A 23,348-nucleotide genomic window follows, 5' to 3' on the forward strand; every position below is an offset into this window, starting at 1 on the left:
CACTTCAACCCGTAATTTTGTAATAACCCTCAGCTTTTTGCGAGTGGCAAACATACCTATCTTAATCTACGCATATTAATTGTGCTTTACGCACAGTCAAACCTGAGTTACCAATTTTTTCCCAAAACGGCCCTTTTTGAAGCTAATTCTACTAGACTAATACTTAGATTTCCACTAGCGAGTCTACCAATCTATAAACTCATGCGATCAATAACGTTACTGGTACATAATCACCTAAACATTTTCTCGTCTGTAAAAACGAATACAGAATATCTAGTGGTAGACGCGGAAAAACAAACATACGTAACAATAAGCGAAAGCAACCTGCGTGAAAGTAATAGAATAGGCACCGAACACATATGCGAGGCGACGCATGCGATAAATAAAATAAACGTGAATGCAATCTGCGAAGTTCAAATGTACACACACAACCGCAATCTACACTGTGATGTAAACCATCTCATAAGCGAACGCGCAATATGGATTAAGACACACGACTCTTGGTTGTACTCCACGTCAATACCCGAAGAAATTAGTATAAAATGCATAAACCATCCCGAAGGTCAAGAAACAATAAACAATACCGGGAAAATAACTGTAAACAAAGGTTGTAAGATAGCTGAACTAATTATTAAACCACATAAAACTCTTAGTTTCAAAATCTTAGACACATACATGCCTAGAATAAATATTACAATGTTACAAGAAATTCCTTTAGAGAACCACACAGATAGTTTGCTCTTAATAAAAATTTCTGACAATCCGCACGACTTCGGACACCTAAGAGCGAGTATAGAACAAATTAAACGGAAATTGGAGAGTAACCAAGAGCCGTTCTTCCGACAAAAACAATTTATATATCCAATGACAACCAGCGGCGTTATCGCCTTAATCATAGTAGCTATCATAACTTATATAATATATACAAAACAAACAACTAGTAAACCACCAAGGCCTAGCTTGTCGAACAAGAACAAAACTGTAAGCGAAAACATTGCATTCTTGTTTTTTTGTGTAACGGGGGAACGATGTTGTAGCCCGAACTACAACGTAGCTCAGTGACGAAAGACATTGCGATAGAGGTCATTGTTCGCAACGTCTTTGGAATTCGCCGTGCTCACGGAAGTTCCTACTAACTGATCTCGCAAAATTCAATGTGGAACAGCCCGAATGCAGTTCTGCATCGACCTAAATAAAAATCTTACACGGCACAAGTAAACCGCGAGGCTACCGCGTACCAATGTCGAAACGCCTAGCCTCGCGGAAGTTGCCCAACGCACCCAGTCACTGGCCTTTAAAAATCGCGCTAAGCTAGCAAATCATCCGACTATATAAGTCAACACGCGCAGTGACCGGGCGGAGAGTAACTTAACAACGTCCGAGCGACGCCGTGTACTACAAGTCTTATCGCGAGTGACATTCGACACCGCTACGCGCAACAGCTGACTGTAAGCATCGAGCGAGGGAATAAAGACTACGAATTAACCAAGTAAGAAGTGTTTTTCAAACAACAAGCCGAACCTTCACTCTTCGGGTCCTAACCCCTAAGATAGGACGAATTCTAAAACCATTCCAGGAAGAAATCCCGTTCCGGGCGAACGCTCACAACAAAAGGAATTTTGTTAAAAAGTCGACGTATATTTATTTATCGTTTATTATTACTGGCGACTATAAGTTTATTTTATTTATTGTTGAAAATTTATTATATTTTGAAAATTGTTTCATATTTTTTGCTTTTATATTTGTTATATTTTTAATTTTTTGTTTAATGATCACTTTTATTACAACATAAAGTATTAAAATAAAAACATATTAAAACATAAAAATATAACAATTTTTAAATATCAATTTATTTAATTTTATTAATAAAATATTTTTGTAAAAAATAACATATTTTACAGTATTAAAAAAAGAGATTTAAACTAACGTGCAATTAAATGCCTTTGTAACTGACAATGAGCTAGTTGCAAATAGGTTTTTATAACCTGGTATATAAGAAATATGTAAATTTTTAAACTCGTTTTTTTCGAGAATGCTTTAGGATTGTATTGTATAACTTAACATAAAATAAAGAGAGGATAAGATTAACATATAAAACTTAGCACAATCAAAGGGGGATTTTTCTGATTTTTCTTTTGTTAATAAAAAAAAGCAATAGGAAAATGGAAGAAATTCACAAAACACTTATAGTGCAGTAAATAATTACGATATAGAGGTGTTTAAAAAACGAATAAAATTTGAAATACTTTAAAGAACTTTTAATGCTAATTGAGTAATACGAATAATTTTCCAATAACTAGACACCACAGACGCGCGCTTCGCTCTTGCTATTTAATTTTTTATTTTTTACTTTTTAAAAATAAATTACAATAACTATTGTATAGATAACCATTGATACAAATTTGACAGATGTTAAAATTCAATCGCAATGATAGTTACTCTCGCAACAAGAAATAAGCGCAACGAGAGAATTAATCGGCATCGCGGAAAAACGGTAACAATACAATGGTAACATCTTTTTACAAAGTGGACTAGCATGCAGCGCCCGACCACGAGCGAACTTCTCGCGTTTCCACGGCCTTTTTTATTATGGACTAGATCGCGCTTTGCGCGCGCCAAATGTTATTTTGTTATTTGTTGTTATATCGTGCATAAAATTTCTACTGCATATAATATATACATAACTTGTTTATTTTTTATGCTTTTCGACCTTTGAAAAGGTGTTACATAGCATGATTACATAATTACATAGTATTCTTAACGACTATTTACACTTTTCTTTGTCATTTCTTGTTTCTAATACATTTTTTATCCATTTTGTACCTATATCTATCTCTGATAACATTTTTATAATAGAGAAATTTTGTCTTCGCAATTTTGTAAATTTTCCTAATAAGTGTTTTAAAGTTTCTACTTTTGAATTGCGTAGCCTATATTTCTTCACCTCTTCTTTTTTCCAGTATCTATTCTCTAATGCCTCGTTTTTGCACCTAAATCTAGCTATCGTTAACTGATTTCTATACATGTATACCCCGCTACATCTTTTTATTTCTTTGTACAGTTTTTATTTTTTGTACAATCTATTATATTTTGCTCACATTATTTCTTCATGTTTTTCTTGTTTTTGTTTGTCTGTTTACCTTTTCTAGTTTTTTTTGCATACTCCTTTCCTTGTACTCTTAGCCTATCTATTTCCTGAACATTTACTAACTTTAACCTCTAATATTTTTATTTCATTTTCTTACTTTGATTCTTCTTCCTTCTTTCTTTCAATTTCTCTTTAACATTCAGTATTATCTTATTCTCTTTTTTTCTTTTTTTTATATTTTACCACTCTTTCCAGCTTCTATTTTTACTTTACTTCGTCTTCTTTAGCACTATATTCCGGGGTGTTAAAATCTAAACCTAAAGTTTACCTGATATACTTCTTTTGAATTTTCTCAACTTCTATTTCTTTCCAGTTCCAAATTTTAGTTGCATATAATAAAATATTTTTTATTATTGTAAACTGAAACATTTTTATTCTTTTTTTGAAACGGTTTCTAAATTTTCTTTGTCCTATTCCCTATACCTATGCCATTGGTATCCTTGCTTTTTTAACTGTCTCTCTTATGTATCTTTCCGTTTTTATGAAAACACTTTAATTTTTTAATCCTTTAACTTTTTTGATTCTCTATTTTACCACTTCCAATTTTCTTTATTCTTCCTTTCTATTACACAGTTCTGCGAAATTGCACTTTTCTCAGTTTCAAGAATGGGTGGGGGTGATTCTTGTAGATTTTTTGCGCTGAAAATGAATCTGACTTTGAAATTGCTTCAGCACGTCAGGTTTTTTTTGAAATTTTAGCTTAAATGGTCAAAAAATGGCTATTTTAACCATTTTTATGAATTTCTTTTAGAGAACCAAATTTTTTTTTCAATTTTCCACAATTGCATTGCATAGTACTACTACTCAACTTTAAAATCCATTTTCCTTAATTATTCTACGATTTTTTAAAATGAAGATATACAATTTTGAATTTAAGACTTTTAGTCATGGAAAGTCACCCGTTTTACCGCGCCGAACTTACTTTTTGACAAGTAATGAAAACCGGTAATTCACCAAACATTTTTCTTTTATTTTGGTAGTGAACAGCTCAGAAGTCTAAAATGCTAAAGAAATATTATTAAATCCGATACCCCAGAAACCCGCAAGTGATGAATTTTATATAATTTGGTAAACATTCTTTTTTATCCGCCATTTTGAATTTTTGGGTATAGTTCCGAAAAACGACTTACCTCCGATTTTTTTGAAACTAAGTATTCTTACGTAATTTGGGGCGCTGATTACGAATATGGTAGTGAATATTGGCGCAAATTTGATTTTCATGACGAAAACCATGAAAAAACCATAAAAATGGTTTTTTCCATTTATTTCCGTAAATAATGGGAATTTCTAAAAATACTTCAAACAAAAGCTGTAGATCTCATCGAAATACATATTTTATGTCCTATTTATTTTTGCCATAAAAACAGTAGTTTTTAAGAAAAACGACGTTAAATGTTCAAAAATTTACACAACTCATCTAACACACGCGTCGAGTTTTATTAGTTAATTTTAATGCTTTTAATTATATTTAAGTACATTATATATATATATATATATATATATATATATATATATATATATGTGTGTGTGTGTGTGTGTGTGTGTGTGTGTGTGTGTGTGTGTGTGTGTTTTTGTGCGTAGAACACGAATCTGGCAGAAAAAAGTGTCGCTCTGCCCCGCGAGACGAGATATTAATCGTTAAAGTTTACTATTTGACAGGTTATGAAACCTGTCTATCGAAATGTTGCGACTGAACATGATCCCGTGGTTCCGTGGTCATATATTTTGACATATTTTGACTGAGAGAAAATCAATATGTTCTCAGAAAACGCGGCAACCGGGGGGGGGGGGGACTGCGCCCTTCTCCCTGCACCCCTTTCCCGTAATTTTTTCTAACCTAATCCCACATTTTAAAGTCGATATTTGGTTAATGTGAAATTATTGGAAACGAACAGCGTGAAAAGTTGCAAACCTATGTGGTACTGTACAAGTGTGGACGTTGTTTACTTTACGTAAAGCACTGATATCATGTATCGTATTTGTAAAACGTAAAATAAACGACATGCACGCTTGTATAGTACCACCATTTGCGATTTTCCACGCTGTTCATTTTCAATATTTTCTCATTAATCAAATATCGACTTTAAAATGTGTGGGTTAGGTTAGGTTAGAAAAAATTACGGGGAGGAAAATTAATTTATAAAATTAAAATGCATAATAGAGACAAAAATTATAAAAATTCTAAAAGTGTTCAAAATGTTCATTTTACACACACACACACACACACACACACACACACACACACACCGTGCGCGCGCGTGTATAAATAAATGTATGTATAAATAAATAAATATGAATGTAATAAATATCTAAATATAAATATTGTAAGTTAAATTAGAAAATCTCAAAATTCCATCGGATGTCCGATGGCATTATGAGGTTTTTTAATTTAGTCAACGATTTATTAATATTAAAATATATATATATATGTGTGTATATATATATATATATATATATATCGTTGGCTAAATTGCTTTTATATAAAGTTTATATATATGTTATATATATGTATATATATGTACATAAACTTTATATCAAAGCAAGCCCTATATATTGATCATATATGGCTGTTCAGTGCCATTTTCTACTTTGTCACGTAATAAACACAACGTTGTTGCATACATATGTGAATATCACACTGTGCGGATGGGAGCGTCCCAGATGCGCACAGTAATAAACGGACACAGTAGGCTGAGTGAAACGGACACAGACCAAATGCGCACAGACTAAATGCGCACGGACCAAATGTACACGAACCAAATGTACACGAACCAAATGCGCACACACTAAACGGACACAGTAACCAACAAACTAACTACATGGGTTGCGACTTTCGGGCACCTCTACCGACGGGGTGGGTGCGGGAGGGGGGGGCGAAGCCTCCCCTTGTACCCCCCGGTGTGTGTGTGTGTGTGTGTGTGTGTGTGTGTGTGTGTGTGTGTGTGTGTGTGTGTGTGTGTGTGTGTGTGCGTGCGTGCGTGCGTGCGTGCGTGCATGCGTGCGCGCGCAAAGCATTCTCTGCACCACATAGGTTTGCGACTGTGCGCATTTGGTCCGTGCGCATTTGGTCCGTGCGCATTTGGTCCGTGTGCATTTGGTCTGTGCGCATTTAGTTTGTGCGTATTTGGTCTGTGCGCATTTGGTTTGTGTCCGTTTCACTCAGCCTGCTGCGTTTGTTTATTACTGTGCGCATCTGGGACTCACTCGTGCGGATGACATGAGTCCGTACGAATAATGTTTTCATTTGTACTGTGATAAATACAATCATACATAAGGAAGTACAATCGTACAGTGAAATCTTTTTTTGATTATTCATATACTTTCTCATGCATGACTGCATAGTGCCACCTTCCACGTACACACACGTGTCGCCATCACATCGTGAGGGCAATATGATTGTGGTATTGCACGCACGTGTGATAATCACACCGTGAGGGTGACGTGAGCCCTCACAATTTGTTATCTGGGATATTTTCGAATGCAATATGGCGTTGTTAAAAAATTCAATATGGCGGTCAATACGGCGCTCATATACCCCATGAAATGTCAAGTCTTATCCGAAAAATGGCCAAGCCCAAAATTTAACACAACAAAAAGAAACGTTTGAAGGCTTAAATTAATCGTATTTTCATATACTTTCGAACGCAATATGGCGTTGGTAAAAAATTCAATATGGCGGTCAATATGGGCCTTATATACCCCATGAAATGTCATGCCTTATCCAAAAAATGGCCACGCTCAAAATTTAACGCAACAGAAAGAAACATTTGAAAGTTTAAATTGTATTCTCATGTATTTTTGTATGCAACGTGGTCTTTGCATCGAATTTCTTTACACTAGATTTTTTGAAATTTATTATTCGGGGGCTTTTGAGATCTCTGATCATGATTCTGAATTTAGAATTTTGAAATTTAAAGCGTTAGATCGATTTGTATCGTGAAATTATATTTTGCAGTGTTACAGGCGAAATGTGCAGGAAAGTAAAATGTCGAAGGATTAGGAAGACAAAGAGTCGGAAACCTATTGGCAAAAGTGTCGTACGCCTATTGGCAAAAGATCATTTTTCATGGAATGAAATAAAATTGTATGGACACGGTTCAAATGAACACGGTGCATTTGCACACGGTGCTTTTGGACACCGTTCAGTTGGACACAACAGACACACATACACACGGGAGATGCAAGAGGGGCCTTTGGCCTCCTTCCCGCACTTACCCTGTTGGTAGGGGGCCCTCGACATAGTTATTTCTCACTGTGTCTAAGTGAACAAATAAACGGTGTGCAAATAAACGGTATGCAAATAAACAATGTGCAACTGAACGGTGCACAAAATATTGTGTCCAAAATCACCGTATGCAAATGCAGCGTGTCTACTTGAACCGTGTGCAAGCACCGCTCCCGTTTGTATTTGTATTACAGCGTTTTTCACATAATATACTGTTCTCATCATGTAGAAAGCTCTCTGCGTTTATCAAGATTGAGACTGTCTTCAATACGAATATTCGAAGTCCACATTACCCTTTTTTTTATTTTTTTGTTTTTGTTTTTTATTTTTGTGGTTTTTATTTGGTTTTTTGATTTTTTGTTTACTCATTTCACCATTTTTTTGAAAGATGTAAAGATATACTTTAGACCGTTTAATATTGAACAGTGGCAAGTGACTCATTGACGTTGGAATATCTCATGTATACTATTAATATGAGCCCTCAAACGTTTCTTTCTGTTGCGTTAAATGTTGAATGTGACCATTTTTCGGATAAGACATAACATTTCATGGCGTATATGGGCACCGCATTGACCGCCGTATTGAATTTTTTAACAACGTTTTATTGCATTCAAAAGTACATGAGAATACAATTAATTTGAGCCCTCAAACGTTTCTTTATTTTGCGTTAAATTTTGGGCACAGCTCTGTCTCAGTTGACGTGGAATGTCCCATATATATATATATATATTTTGTCCGCGCTTCACGCGGGTTCAAAAGCTCTTACTTCACGCACACACACATATAAGTACCGGGTCTGTATGCCCGCGGATCCAAAATACTCGCACGAAAATACGTACAGGGTGTTTCTGAAATAATGGCAGTTTGTTAAAAAATTCTTTTTTGAAATAACCTGTATTTCGAAAAACCGCTTTATACATTGTCGAAATGTTTTTTATTTTTATTTTTTTAAACATTACTTTCTACCGTTTTAGTGAAATCCTCTGATCCCTCTTTTAAATCTAAAATTTATTTATTATAATAAGACATTTAAACTATCAAGAGACACGGTAGTGACTTGTAATATTATATTACAAAAAAGTTTTTGTAATAAAATATTTATTCGTATTAAAATATTTATTTGTAATATTTGTAATTTAGTCGTATTATAATACTTATTTGCCAGCTCAATATTATGTCCTTTATTTCTTGCTAATATGCTTCCTGACAATTGTATTTTACAGGCGCGCAGCAGCCAATAATTTAATACAAAAGGCTGATATTTATAGTTTGATTTGTATTTAAGATTTTCTTAAATTTTTAATTAAATTACTTTTATAGTTAACAAAATTGTATCTCAAGATAAACTTAAGACAATCTTAAAACCATATTAGACTAAAAATTGAGATTGAGATTAAATTGGAATTTGATCATTCAAAGCAAAGTTAAAAAATATTGGTTTTGTTCCTAATTGGTTACATTTCAATTTAATCTCAATATCAATCTTTAGTCTGATGCAAGCTTAATGAAAAATCAATCTATGAATGCCAGCCAAAGAATAAACATCTATTTTTATAGATTGGCGCATATATTTTTTCATATCATTTATTTTTGTAGAGAAAAAACTTAATGCTCTCATTTTGTAATGTTTATTCTTAATTGGCGCAAAATATTTACATATCATTATTTTTTTAGAGAAATTAATTTGTGTGTGTAAATACAATAATTTTTTATTTAAAATAATTGTTACTTTAATAATCAAATTTATATTATTTTAGGAATGTATATTACTTAAGTTAAATTTGACACATTTAGTATATATTACTCAGGTTGAATTTGACACACTTAGTATATAATACTTAGGTTGAACCATCCAAAAGTATATACCACTTAGGTTGAATTTGATTAAAATTTTTATCTTGATTTTGTGATTTTTTCCTTATATTACTTAGGTTGAACCATCCAATAATTTTTTGCTTAAAAAAACCTAAACACTTGGCGCCTTTTTTTATCTTTTTTAAAAATTTTAAAATAACATGCAATATATAAAACTATAAACTTATATTTAAACTGATTTATTTATTTATTCACGTATTTATAACTTATTTCATTTTTCAAGCCATTGTCATAGAATTCGATTGAATAGACTCTCTCTGAAGATTTAAATTTTTATATCTAATCACTATTAAGTCGCGCGTGTGTATGTATGCATAATTAGTTGTTTTTGAATCTTTTATCTATATATATAACACAGAAATATAAATCTAATCATTTCTATGTCCATCCATTTGCTTTTGGTATTTAATTTTTTTTTTTTTTTTTTTTTTTTTTTTTAATAAAAAATACACGCTTGTGTGAGCAGTTCGCCGAAATACAAACTAACAAACATGCGTACTTATCGTATAATACACAATCATTAGTAGTGCCGTTTACATCAGAACATTATGCCGTACTCAAGCGTGATCTTGTCCTATACATGTTTTTACCAAACTTTATAATGAAGATCATGTTATAAAACCCCCTTTATGATGAAAATCTAAATCAATGGATCCATAAACAGGTTATTTTAATTTAACACATACATTTTTTAAAGTTACGCCAATTACACTGGCGCAAAAAAAACGAAACAAAATTTTTGACCAATTTTTAGGCAATATTCAAAGTAACGCAACTTTGCGAAAAATCATCCAAATTGCATGTACTTTTTTTTAAATTAAAGGGCAAAGACTCTACTTTGAGAATCCCTACGCGAAAGTTTGATTTGTTAAGTGCGTTTTTGTATCGCATGAAAACCAAACATGTGTTTTTTAATTGAAAAAAGTAAAAGTTTGTTATCATTTTGCACAAGTTCCTCGTTAAAATCTTGCTAATATTAATTTAGATTCTGAAAGTTTATTCTTTTCTAAGCAATTTAAAAAAAAAACATGTCGATACGATGTTTTTTGTTGATTGCACACGAGTTTGAAATTTGCACTGCATTTTAGGGCATTTTAGCAAGTAAATACGGTATTTTTTTTAATATCATGAATTTTGAGTATCAATATGATATTGCACATTGCTTTTATTCGTGTTAAACTCAATCATACCGCTGTCATCAAAGTGACCCGATCTGCACCACGTGGAGAATGACGATCGGATTTCGTACATCATGTGGCTCTGAAATTCATCGGTGGAAATTTGTACTTACTGATCTGAATATAACGGATAGCTGACGCATCAATTTCATTGAAGTCAACAGAAGATCATATTCATCTATACTCATAAATCCACGCATATACATAAACATACATATACACATACTCATACATAAAAAGTAAAAGTTCAAATTTTATTTTAAAAAATCAGCCTTTTCAGGGCCACATGATGTACAAAATCGTGTGATGACCGATCGTCATTTTCTACGTGGTGCAGATCGGGTCACTTTGATGACGGCGGTATGATTGAGTTAAACACGAATAAAATTAATCTGCAATATCATATTGATACTCAAAATTCATGATATTCAAAAAATATTTATTCGCTAAAATGCAGTGCAAATTTCAAACTAGCGTGCAATCAACAAAAAACATCGTATCGACATGTTTTTTTTTAAATTGCTTAGAAAAGAATGAACTTTCAGAATCTGAATTAATATTAGCAAGATTTTAACGAGAAACTTGTGCAAAATGATAACAAACTTTTACTTTTTTCAATTAAAAAACACATGTTGGTTTTCATGCGATACAAAAGGTTCGCACTTAACAAATCAAACTTTCGCATAGAGATTCTCAAAGTAGAGTCTTTGCCCTTTAATTTAAAAAAAAGTACATGTAATTTGGATGATTTTTCGCAAAGTTGCATCACTTTGAATATTGCCTAAAAATCGGTCAAAAATTTTGTTTTGTTTTTTTTTGCGCCAGTGTATTTATAAAACACCGTGTATATGGAAAATCCAAACCCATGGCAACCATCCTCGAATAATTTAAAATGTATGTCCTTTTTAGAAGTTTATCCTTTTCCCCTTCTATTTCTTCTCTTTTCTCTTTCCTCTAAGTTTAAGATCATGTATATATAACATACTTACATACTATTACATATTATTACACAATATTAATACTTAATTTTCTATTTTCTTCTTTCGTCCTTTTTCTTTCTGTTTGTTTTTCTGTTTCTCGGTCTCTAACTACAAATAACCATAGTCAAATCACACTATTAAAATGTTCAAACTGTCAACTAAATTGTCAAATTACAACTTTCACACATGAAGTAAGCCAAGCGAGACAGCCAATCACGATCAGAATAAAGCGGCAACAATACAATCGCGATTAGCAGGCAACTTTAGAGTTTTACGGTAATTTTGCTTAAGATTAAGAGAGAAGCTAATTTTATTAAGAAATGAGAACCTGCAAAATTGAACCTATGCACATGTATACAACAATGAATAACCTAGCTAGTCACACTCGTACTCTTGTCCATCTTGATGCAAGCAAACACACACACATACAGATAGACTAACACACGCACAAACATAGCAGAGAGGAATCGGAGTCTGTAAATATTGCGGGAGTGACCGTAGAGTTTTTATGTCATTATATGCACACACGCACGCACACACGTATGCACACACAATTTTATAATCAATGCAATTCATCTTGAAACAGAATTGCAGTGGTTCGAATTGGTAATGGTAGCATTACAGTTGGCAATTTGTTATTATTTCACATAAAACAATTTTTTAAGTACTCGAAAAATTATCGTATCGAGTTTCGTAACAGTATTCTGCTTCGTCTCGTACAATTCCAAAAAGTGATGTTTTATCCATTAATTTTGCAGGTTCTCACACTCTTACTGATCATTGAAAAATTATTCCCTTGACTGTTACGCTAAAAATTTGTTTATGTGTCAAGAATGCCCCTGAAAGGGGAAAGGCTAAGATAGTAAATAAGTTACTTTCTGAGGAACTTTGAGGATCGCTGAATACGAAAATAGGAGACATAAGAACATACGCGTAATATCCGTCGTGAAGCAATTTGGGCCTTTTTGTTATGAAGGGACATTCCGTCATTAACAATCAAGGGGTTATTTATACCAATTAGCATTAAATATAAAGTACAAATTTCAAGTTTTGTTTTTTAAACTCCTCTGCATTGTAATTATTTACTGCACTATGAGCATTTAAATTTTGTGAATTTTTTGTATTTTTCTACTGTACCACTTTTTTTTACTGACAAGGGAATCTCGCGTGGTCGAAAAAACGTCTAATTTTAACGAAATTTAGCATAAATGTAGAGGGCGTAAATGAATTTAGAAATTTTTAGTTAGTACTCAGAAACAGTTTGAAGTAATGGAACCCTGCAAGGTCAAGATATTGTTGGTTTTTCTCGATATAGCTTGTAAACTATCAAATGTAAAGTATCAAAGCTTGTAAAATGTCACAAAAATGTTTTGTACAGTATAAATAAATACCTCTATTTAACTATGCTATTCTTTTTTTAATTTTTAAAAAATTTATCTTTTATAATCGTTCTATGTTGATTATTTATTGCATTAAAATTCGAATTTTAATGAAACTTGGCATAAATATAGAGGAAGTAAATACATGAATTTAGAATTTTTTATGGTGGTTATAAAACATCTTAAAAAGGTGAAATCACCCTTCAAACCTAAAGAGAATTGCCTTTTTTCTATATATCTCTTAAATTAAACAAAATATTTAAAAAATTTTATACAAGAGTTCTACAGTATAAATGCCTCTATTTGACTACATTTAACTATATTTACTTTTTCTACATTTATGTCAAGTTTTATTAAAATCAGAATTTTTTATCACGCAAGGTTTCTTTGTGAATGTATATAAAAATATCATAAATTAATTATTTACATAAAAAATTATACATGATTTATGAAAATATATGATAATTTATTTAAATAAATTATATAAAAATATATAACTTATAATATATATAACTTAAAAATTTTGAAAAAAATTGCTGAGTATTATTTCAAAAATTATCACAAAAAAGAGAGTTTATACACTTTAACAAATAAAAACAAAACGGATTAATAAAAATTTTTGCAAATTCTTTGTGAAAAAATAGAAAAAGATAGAAACTCATTATTTTATTGTAAAAATCATAATTTTTTCTATTTCACATTTAGATTTTATTTTAAAAATATAAATGTTACATAGTTATTTAAGTTTTCTTAAATAATGTTTTTTAAGAACGATATTTATGATGACCACTCTTACTCTTATAGGACTTATCAGAAAGCAAAATGATACTAACATTATAAAGTTGAAACATGTATCCAGTGCCTAACCGATTTTCGAAATACTGAATTTGAACAAAATGAAACCTGGTCAAGATTAACGTAGCGGTTTTTATCATAAATTTTTGCCTATGTTTTTGGCTGTGAAAAAAAAACAAAAATAAAGATAAAGTTAAGATTGCCTAGTCTGCAGACCTCTTGGTATATGTATTGAATGTTTTTTTATTGTATTTATTTCATATTTCTAGTTTATAAACTGCGCGCCGACAAACGCCTATTTTGTCTGCAACTAATCTTAATGCTGAATATAATATGTCTACTTATTAATTTAATATTTTTAGCTTATATAAACTGCATGCCGATTATTTACAGTTTTTTTGGGTAAAGGGGTATTTTTAAAATGCATCGATATTTAGCTTGGTTACTGTGTTTTAAAACTGAAAAAATTGTCGCCGCACAGTTGATATGAGCTAAAAATATTAAATTACTAGAAAAATTATATTCAGCATTGTTCGAGTTCTCGATCGAGACGCGATCGTCCCGAAAGGAATACCGGAACTCGCTCACGAGTTGAGCGTGCGCCGTGGATAGCACGGATATTAGTATCCGCTGAAGGAACGAGGAGAGGAGCAAAGTGACTTCAAACTGCGATTTAATCATCAACGATATCAATTATTTATTTTGACTCAATGCGGGACTGCGATCGATGTCTCGTGTCGCGCTAAACAATTGGAAATCTTCTATTCCGTCTCTCTCTAACGCCGCCTGAATCGCGGATCGGAGATCTTGCTGAGGCTCGTCTGAGACTCTCGCGGCAGCGGAAATCTTGTTCGCGACCGAGGCGGAGATCTTGCACGCGAGGCGGTGGACGGTCGCGAGCGCTCCACGATCGTCGACGCATCCAAACAATACAAATACAATTAACGTGCCGTAACCACGGGAATTGTCGTTCGGCGACGGGAACAAAAAGATTTATCGTTGTGTTGACGCTCGCGGCGGCGCGAAACGATATCTCGAAACAGCGGGCCGGCGTCGAAAGGAGCTCGAATGGCTTATCTGTTATCCCGACGGGATAACGCAGCGAAATTATTCGTCGCGCACTTGCACTTGTCCGAACGGCGCGTGAGCGAGGACGCGAAGCGGGAACCCAATTTCCCGAGCGAGATACGCGACGATAGAAAAGGAGAGCCGACGGCTCTCAAATTTGAGACTATGTCAAATCCCGTCGTTACGATAGGGTGTTTCGACGGAGATCGACAGACTTAGACTGACGAAACATGCGACGTATTACACCATCCCTTGCTCTCGCTCAGGACATCGCTCACTCGCCACGTTCCAAGCGCTTGCCGACCACGTGAGGTCCAGGATATCGACGCGTGATGGTGCGCAAACCGATCTCACGCCGCGAGCGAAAGTTGTTGAGATCGACGATTTGTTTGAATCTCAAACAAGCATCAAGATCCGCTGCAGACCGAATAGGTGATTTTAACTTTATCTGTACGTTTAAAAAATCAATATCGAAAAAAAATTTATATTAAACACTAGTTTTTAGTATTTAGAAAATTATATATTTTAATATGACAGTTAAAAGAATAGTAATTGGGACAGTTATTTTATTATAAAATATCACGAAAAAAATTTTTATCAGGAGCAGGTTTCTATAGATACAAACTTACAATTATTTTTTGCAGAGATGTGCGCGCGCGCGCGCGTGTGTGTGTGTGTGTGTGTGTGTACAGGGTGTCCTTGATCATGTTGGTCAACGCTCGTAAAAAGGTAGAAGAAATCGAGGTGAACATAAAAGTTCAATATTGTCTTTGGTTAGGTTAGGTTAGGTCTTGGGTTAGGTCCACTAATATCAAGGTATTAATTTTTCAAAGTTTGCGAATGAGAGCGCGTCGAGGGAAAAGCTCGATCCGCTCAAGCTATAACACGGAAGAAAAGATCTATTGTGAATGTACGATAAGCTTTTATTTACTGTTCACAATTACGATAAAAATTAATTAAATTATTTGCCGATTCCGTACGTTAATATCTCGATTATTGGTGGACCTAACCCAAGACAATATTGGACTTTTATGTTCAAAATTTTCTCAATAAAAGTAGATTTTTTTATTTATTTCTTACATGAGATTTAAACAAATATTTTCAAAATCTTTTTTTCTTAATTTATAGATCTGGACCAGTCTGTTATTAGGAAAAATGCGATTGCGCGAACGCGATGGACGACGCAAGGGTTTTCTAGCTCTCAAAAAAACATTTGAGGACAAACTGGTGGGAAATAAGAATCACATAGCTTCAGTGATAATAGATCGTTGCAATATTCAACACGAGCTGAGATTGATCACACAATCGATAGCACTTACAAAAACCCACAAACAAATAATACTGGAACTGTTCACTCTAGCCGTAAGCAGATACGCAGACGTACGTTCCAAGGCTCAGGCTAGTCTTGTCACCGCCTTACAACATTTCCCATATTCTTACACACTTATAATGCCGCATCTTATTGATATTTTGGGAAGAGATACCGAAGAGCATCACGATGCATATAAGGTAATGTTAGGTAATGTTAGATTCATAAAAAACATAAAAAAAAGTGTTTCTAAATTCATGCTTTATGTTATGTGCTAGATGTGCTTTATGTTAAAAGAAACAATTTTTTTCTTTAGCAAAATTGGGTTGAATAATTAATTTCTACAAAAGAGCAGATTAAAGTTAACAAATAAGTGTTCTTCTCTATGTGACAGACTTCTCTGATGCGCGCTCCTTACTCATTTAGCCATTTGAAAATAAAGACAAATGTAAATAATAATCTGTTTTGCGAGCTAAGAATTTTGTTATTATATGGATATTACACAATTATGAATGACAATTAAATTATTATATTTTCTTTGTAGTAGTAGTAATAGTAGTAGTAGTAGTATTCATCGTTTTCTTTTAAATTACAAATATATTTACAAAATCTTACTTTTAACTTAATCTAAACTTAATCTAATTTGTCCTTAATTTTAGACTACAAAAATTACAAAACTCGCCAGGCCTGGATACGAGTCTTATTCTCGCCTGTTTTCATTCGCATTGCAATTCGTTTTGCCGAGACTTTCGTTTTCTCTTGCTTCTTGTTCAGTAACTTTGTTTTATCGCGCTTCCCTTCCCACCTCCTTTATTTTTATTCTTTTTCTTTCTCACTCTCATTTTTTTTATTACCCCTCCTTCCATGTTCTTTCCTCTCAATTCTCTTTCTCGTATCTTCCCCTTTAGTTTCTCTTCTCCAGTCCCGACTAATCCTCCTCCTCCTTTATCTTCTTTCCTTAGTCTTTTTTCTTCTTCTAGTTCCTTCATCCATCCTTCCCCTTTTCCTTCTTCTCCAAAACTTATTCTAACCTCTTGCTAACTTTCTCGTCCCTTCCACTCTCTGCATTCTTCCTATACGTGTTTCCATCGTACTCTCACATAACCTGCACCTCTTTTTTTCTTCTCAATACCTATTTCCTTTAATTTTGTTCCTTATTTTTAATCTATTTTCTTCCATCTATTTTTTTCTTACCCTTTCGTCAGATAACCCGATATTCCTTTCTAATACTATCCGTTATCCTCCAACTTCTTAATCTTTTTTCTCTATTTCTTTTTTTGCCTATCTTTATCCGCCTCCCTAACTGTGTTAACCATCCCTCCTTTTTCTCCTTTATCTCTACTTCTTCTATCTTGAAACCCCTGTTCTCCAAGAACTCTCTTTTTGTCTCTTCTATCTTTCTCAGTATAAAATTTATTAATTTTTATTTTGCAGAAAAAAGTGTGTTTTAATAAATCAGGAAATGACCGCTAAGGCCTTAAACTACAACTCTAGAACATTTACATTTTTCACTTGTAAATTTTTTTTATCTTATTTTAAAGCAAAGATACAAGACTTTGAAAAAAATATAGTTTTTTCAAAAATTTTGTTGACGTTTTTCAAGATATTTTTAAACTAAATTAATTTTTGATATTTTAGATAAAATATTTATTTTTGTAAGATTTTCTAAGCTTTTATTTAAACAAAAATGGATTTTAATTGGTTGATTTAATTCCGAAATAGAAGCAATTGAAGATTACGGGTAGCACACACTCAGTCTAGTAACAACAGTAAATTTCGAGAGTCTAGGAACTGAAGGTTAATTTTATATTAAAAAATTATCGTATATCATTAAAAAAATTTTTTTATTAAGAAAAAAGTTGCTCATCAAGACCCGCATGGGCGCACGGTGAAGTGGAGACGGAGAGCAGCAAAAAAATTGGGGATCGCGCCAGTGTTGCATCCTTTATCACGCTCAAGAAAAATAGAATTATGATGAATGAGAAAACGTGATACCGATTTGCCGGTGTCCAATATCTGTTTCACTCGCACTTGATACTAATGACGTCTCTTGCTTGAGTGCGAGTGAAACGGATATTGGACGATGAATTGGTATTCACCAGCTAATTATTGTTATTAGCCAATTTCTACACATTTTTGTCCACCCAAGAAACGAAATATTAGACTCAAAATTATTGAACTTTGCGATATATCTGATCTTATTTACACTTTTCACCCTTACTCTACTTTTTATTTCCTTAATGATCTTTACTCTTTCTATCAGCCCTTCTCTTACCCTTTTTTCCTTTATTCCCTTAAGTATTCCCTCTCTCCCCTTATCCACTGACAAGGAGATGCCGCTATCTGCTAACTCTACTTTCGAATGAGCCATAGTGCATTCGAAAGGGGAGGTGAAAAGTAAAAAACGTGTTTTGGCTTTTAAGTGAATAGGCCTTAGTTTCTGAGAAAATTGCATCTAAATGTTTGCATTTTTGGCCGGTAAGGTAAGTACAATGGAAAGCTTCTCGGCATGAAGCGCAGTGGTTATCCGTGCGAGTTGGGTTCGAGACCAATTGTGACAATTTTTTTTTAATCTATATGCTAATTTTTTGTGGTTTTAATGAATTTCTATAATGTTATCAAATACAATAAAAAATAATACATTTCTTATTTTTTATCAAATTTTGGCGTTTTGTTGTTGTGGATAAAAATTTACATAAAAACATTGGAAACAAATATTTCTCGCACCATAAACATATTATAAATGCAACTTGTGTCGCAAATACATTTTTTGTTATGTACGTTGAGTGGAAAACAAATGATTAACATTATAAAATATGTCACGTTCATTCCAATGCATTTCATTGTGACAATCTTGACCCTACGATCGCAAGTTATTCTTGTAGGACGATTTTTGATGACGATGTCAGAATTTTATAATAAAGTATTGTTATTTTTTATTATACTTAATAACATTACAGAAAGTTTTTTAAACCGCAAATATTTTAAATATTAAATAATAAAGAAATTAAATTTAATTGAGATACAGACTGAAAAAAAATTGTCACAACTAATTTCGAATCCAGCTCGCACAGAGAACAAAACAATAGGCGAGCACTGCGCTTCATGCCGATACTTAACTTACCGGCCGAAAAATGCACATATTTGCAATTTTCTCGGAAACTAAGGTCCATTTGTGCAAAAGCCAAAATACGGTTTCTTTTTTCATTGTCCTTCTGTCATCCTTCTGTAATCCTCGAGAGGGTCTCATTAGCACACATCCCGATAGCACATATCCACTCATATTGGCTAATGCCTAGAGATTTATTGCTAGACTACCAATTATAAGATTTTATATTTAATTGGCCAATTAGCATTGTAGGCTCGATAGCCTACTCGATAAGAAAGGATCCCTTTCGTAATCCTCCACCCCATTCCTTTCCCCTTTCTTCAATATTGGTATAATTATCCCTTTCTTTCAACTTTCCAGCCAACTTTCTCCTCTCCATACTTTGTTACAGAACTTTTATATTCATTCCTTCGGCCTCTCTTCCCCATATCTTCACACATAACTTAGAATTCCGTCTATTCCCGTTGCTTTTCCGTTCTTCAATTTCTTTAGCACTCTTCTTAGGCTGTGGTTCAAAATTGCTATCAGTACTGAAAATCTGTAATGTCTATAGTTAAAAGCCTCACATTCCTCCCTATTCCATACTCCTCTTCACAACCTTTCCTCCCTTTTTTCCCCCTTTGCTCTCCCCCTTTATCGTTATCCAGCGGCTGACGATCCGAGTTTATACGCTCCCCTAATTTTAATCGTTTTATTCTGTCCTTCACCTTTCCATTTTCTATCACATTGCGAATAACTTTTTCCGTAAATGCGTATTCCCTTTCCTCATTATCATCTTATATCTCCATTAAAAATCGACCACCCGCTTTTCTCTATGAAATCTACCAACATCTTCCCTGTATATTTTCTTTATATTTTTTCCATTGCGCCGTTATCTGATGACATAACACAGTTGGCAGCATTACAGAATGGCGCTACTCGCTTTTGTCTTTCTCTTTTAATTTGTGTCGTCGTCTATTTTTGTGTGAACTCGCATGTCACACTTACACACTCTAGTGTATAAAGAAGTCAAGAAGACTGTAAAGAAATATATATCAAAGTTGATGTTTAATAGTGCATTGTGTTTTGCAAAACCTACTACGCCTTAACAGGTTATGGGTCTAATGAATTGAATCGCGGATTATCGGATTATCGAGATTTTTCTTTCTAGCATATTATTGCATAACTTGTATCTTACCGCTTTTGTCATAATCACAATGGCCGCAGTAGGCATCAATAGATACTTTTAACTTTTTAAGGAGCAAATGGACACTTTTTCTATGCATTTTTCATCGCCATAATTTTTTATGTTACAGCGGAAAAAAAATTGTATGAAGGTCATTCCTTTTATTTTTAGGGTTGCTCTTTCAGATGAAGTTGTCAGAATTTCGAAGATTTTATTTGTTTAAAAGTTACAGCATGATTTTCAACAAAAAATCGAAATTTTCACGAATTGTTTTTTATAAATTTATAATTTAGTATCATTTATGGTTTTTGAAAATCACCAAAATGTGGCTATATCGCGTCCTATATGTCTAACCTTTCGAAAGGCATGCAGCATTTTTTTTAAATCAAGATGGTGGATACAAAATGTAGGCAAATAAGTGGACATTTTTCGAATTTTTCTATTTGTGCCGAATTTTAATGCAGTCATAAATGAAAGATACTTATAGAACTTTGCAGATTTTTTAAATTAAAATTATTTTTTATAGAAAAAAATGGTCCAAGATGGCGACTTGAAAGTGGTATGATGGTGGTAAAAAACTAATATTTGCTTAGAAAATCTGACTAATACCGTTAAAGCCAATTGAAAAGTAGTTGTTTTTACAAATGCATGTGTATATATCTATGCAAGTATGTGTCTATGTATGTGCGCGTGTGCGTACAGATACGTGTGCGTTTGCAGTTATGCATTCACGGATGTATTTTTTCACGTTTTTTAGCCATCTACAATCACAGCCGTTGTTCGAATCTTACTACGAGGAGGTAAACGTGAATAAGATTCGCTTTTAATTTTGGTTTCTTTTTTTTGTGTGTTTTTAATTTGTTTTTTAGTCCTTTTTATTTGTTGAATATTCATCTTTCTCTCACTGATGCAAAAAAAAACGAGACAAAAGTTTTGACCGAATTTTTAGGCAATCTTCAAAGTGATGCAACTTTACGAAAAATCATCCAAATTACATGTAGTTTTTTTTTTAATTAAAGGGCAAAGACTCTACTTTGAGAATCCTTAGGCGAAAGTTTGATTTGTTAAGTGCGAACCTTTTGTATCGCGTGAAAATTAAATATGTTTTTTTTTTTAATTGAAAAAAGTAAAAGTTTGTTATCATTTTGCACAAGTTCCTCGTTAAAATCTGGCTAATATTAATCCAGATTCTTAAAGTTCATTCTTTTTTAAGCAATTAAAAAAATACATGTTGATACGATGTTTTTTGTTGATTGCACACGAGTTTGAAATTTGCACTGCATTTTAGAGTATTTTAGCGAATAAATAGCGTATTTTTTTAATATCATGAATTTTGAGTATTAATATGATATTGCACATTGATTTTATTCGTGTTTAACTCAATCATACCACCGTCATCATAGTGATTCGATGTGCACCACGTGGAGATTGACGGTTGGATTTTGCACATCAAGTGGCTCTGAAAAAGCTGATTTTTTAAATAAAATTTTTGTTTTTTATATATGAGTATGTGTATATGCATGTTTACGTGTTTATGAGTATAGATGAATGTCATCTTCTATTGATTTCAGTGAAATTAGTGCATCAGCTATCCGTTATACTCAGATCAGTAAGTACAAATTTATGATATTAAAAAAATACCGTATTTATTCGCTAAATACCCTAAAATGCATTGCAAATTTCAAACTCGGGTGCAGTCAACAAAAAACATTATATCAACATGTTTTTTTTCAAATTGTTTAGAAAAAAATGAACTTTAAAAATCTGGATTAATATTAACAAAATTTTAACAAAAAACTTGTGAAAAATAATAACTTTTTTTAATTAAAAAAAAACATGTTTGGTTTTTATGCGATACAAAAGGTTCACACTTAACAAATTAAACTTTTGCCTAGGGATTTTCAAAGTAGAGTCTTTACCCTTTAATTTAAAAAAAAGTGCATGTAATTTGGATGATTTTTCGCAAAGTTGCATCACTTTGAAGATTGCCTAAAAATTCGGTCAAAATTTTTGTCTCGTTTTTTTTGCGCCAATGTATATTTATATTTTTTATTTTTTTTTTAATTTTAATTTGTGTAAATTGCCAAAACAAATTTTGCAAAAATATTTAGTGCATTTATTGCAGTATGGTTGAATTTGGATCTGATACTTTATATTCGAACAATACTTTTTTTTATGAACTTTACTCAATTTGTGAGATCGTACATTATTTTCTTTAGCTTTTTTCAGATGATAATTAGTTATATTTGTAGCAAAGTTCTTTACAGTATGTTTTTTCACGAATTGCGTATTCAATAAATAAAAATTAAATATTCAATAAATTAAAAGTACAAAAAAAACAAAAATTGAGAACAAAAAATATAAAAGTGAATCTTATTCACGTTCATCTCCTCGTGATAAGATTCGGACAACGGCTATGATTGTAGATAGCTAAGAAACGTACAAAATATATGTATCCGTGAATGCATAATTGCAAACGCAGACGCATCTGTACGCACACACGCACATATACATAGACACATACTTGTACAGATATATAGACATGTATTTGTGAAAAGCAACTACTTTTTGATTGGATTTAACAGTTTTAATCAGGTTTTCTAAGCAAATATTAGTTTTTTATTACCATAATACGACGTTTGTGCCGCCATTTCGAATCAGCCATTTTTTTCTAAAAAAAATAATTTTGATTCAAGAAATCTGCAGTTTTTATATTTTTCATTTATAACTGCATTAAAATTCAGCAAAAAAGGAAATTTGAGATGTGTCCATTTATTTGCCTTTATTTGTTTCCACCATCTTGATTAAAAAAATATGCTGCATGCTTTTTGGAAGCTTAGACATATAGGACGCAATATACCCACGTTTCGGTAATTTTCGAAAACCATAAATAATAGTAAATTAAAGATTTATGAAAAACAATTTATGAAAATTTCGATTTTTTGTTAAAAATTGAGCTGTAACTTTTGAACAAATGGAATTTTCGAAATTTTGACGACTGCATCTGAAACAGCAACCTCAAAAACATAAGGAATGATCTTCATACAATTTTTTTCTGTTTTAACATAAGAAATTATGGCGATGAAAGTTACATAGAAAAAGTGTCCATTTGGTCTC

At 32.6% G+C, this 23,348-nt stretch overlaps 1 protein-coding gene across 2 annotated transcripts in view; it reads left to right on the top strand.

Annotated features, from left to right (window-relative positions):
* Nucleotides 1–23,348, top strand: part of LOC105836804 (proteasome activator complex subunit 4B) — a 165,073-nt gene that overhangs the window by 83,076 nt on the left and 58,649 nt on the right. For both annotated transcript variants that reach the window (XM_036292035.1, XM_012681093.3), the window contains one exon: nucleotides 15,777–16,157. In XM_036292035.1, coding sequence (XP_036147928.1) covers nucleotides 15,777–16,157 — 381 coding nt within the window. The remainder of the gene's footprint in view (nucleotides 1–15,776; nucleotides 16,158–23,348) is intronic.

This window comes from Monomorium pharaonis, chromosome 1 (assembly GCF_013373865.1).
Source record: "Monomorium pharaonis isolate MP-MQ-018 chromosome 1, ASM1337386v2, whole genome shotgun sequence".
In the NCBI taxonomy this organism is placed as follows: domain Eukaryota; kingdom Metazoa; phylum Arthropoda; class Insecta; order Hymenoptera; family Formicidae; genus Monomorium; species Monomorium pharaonis.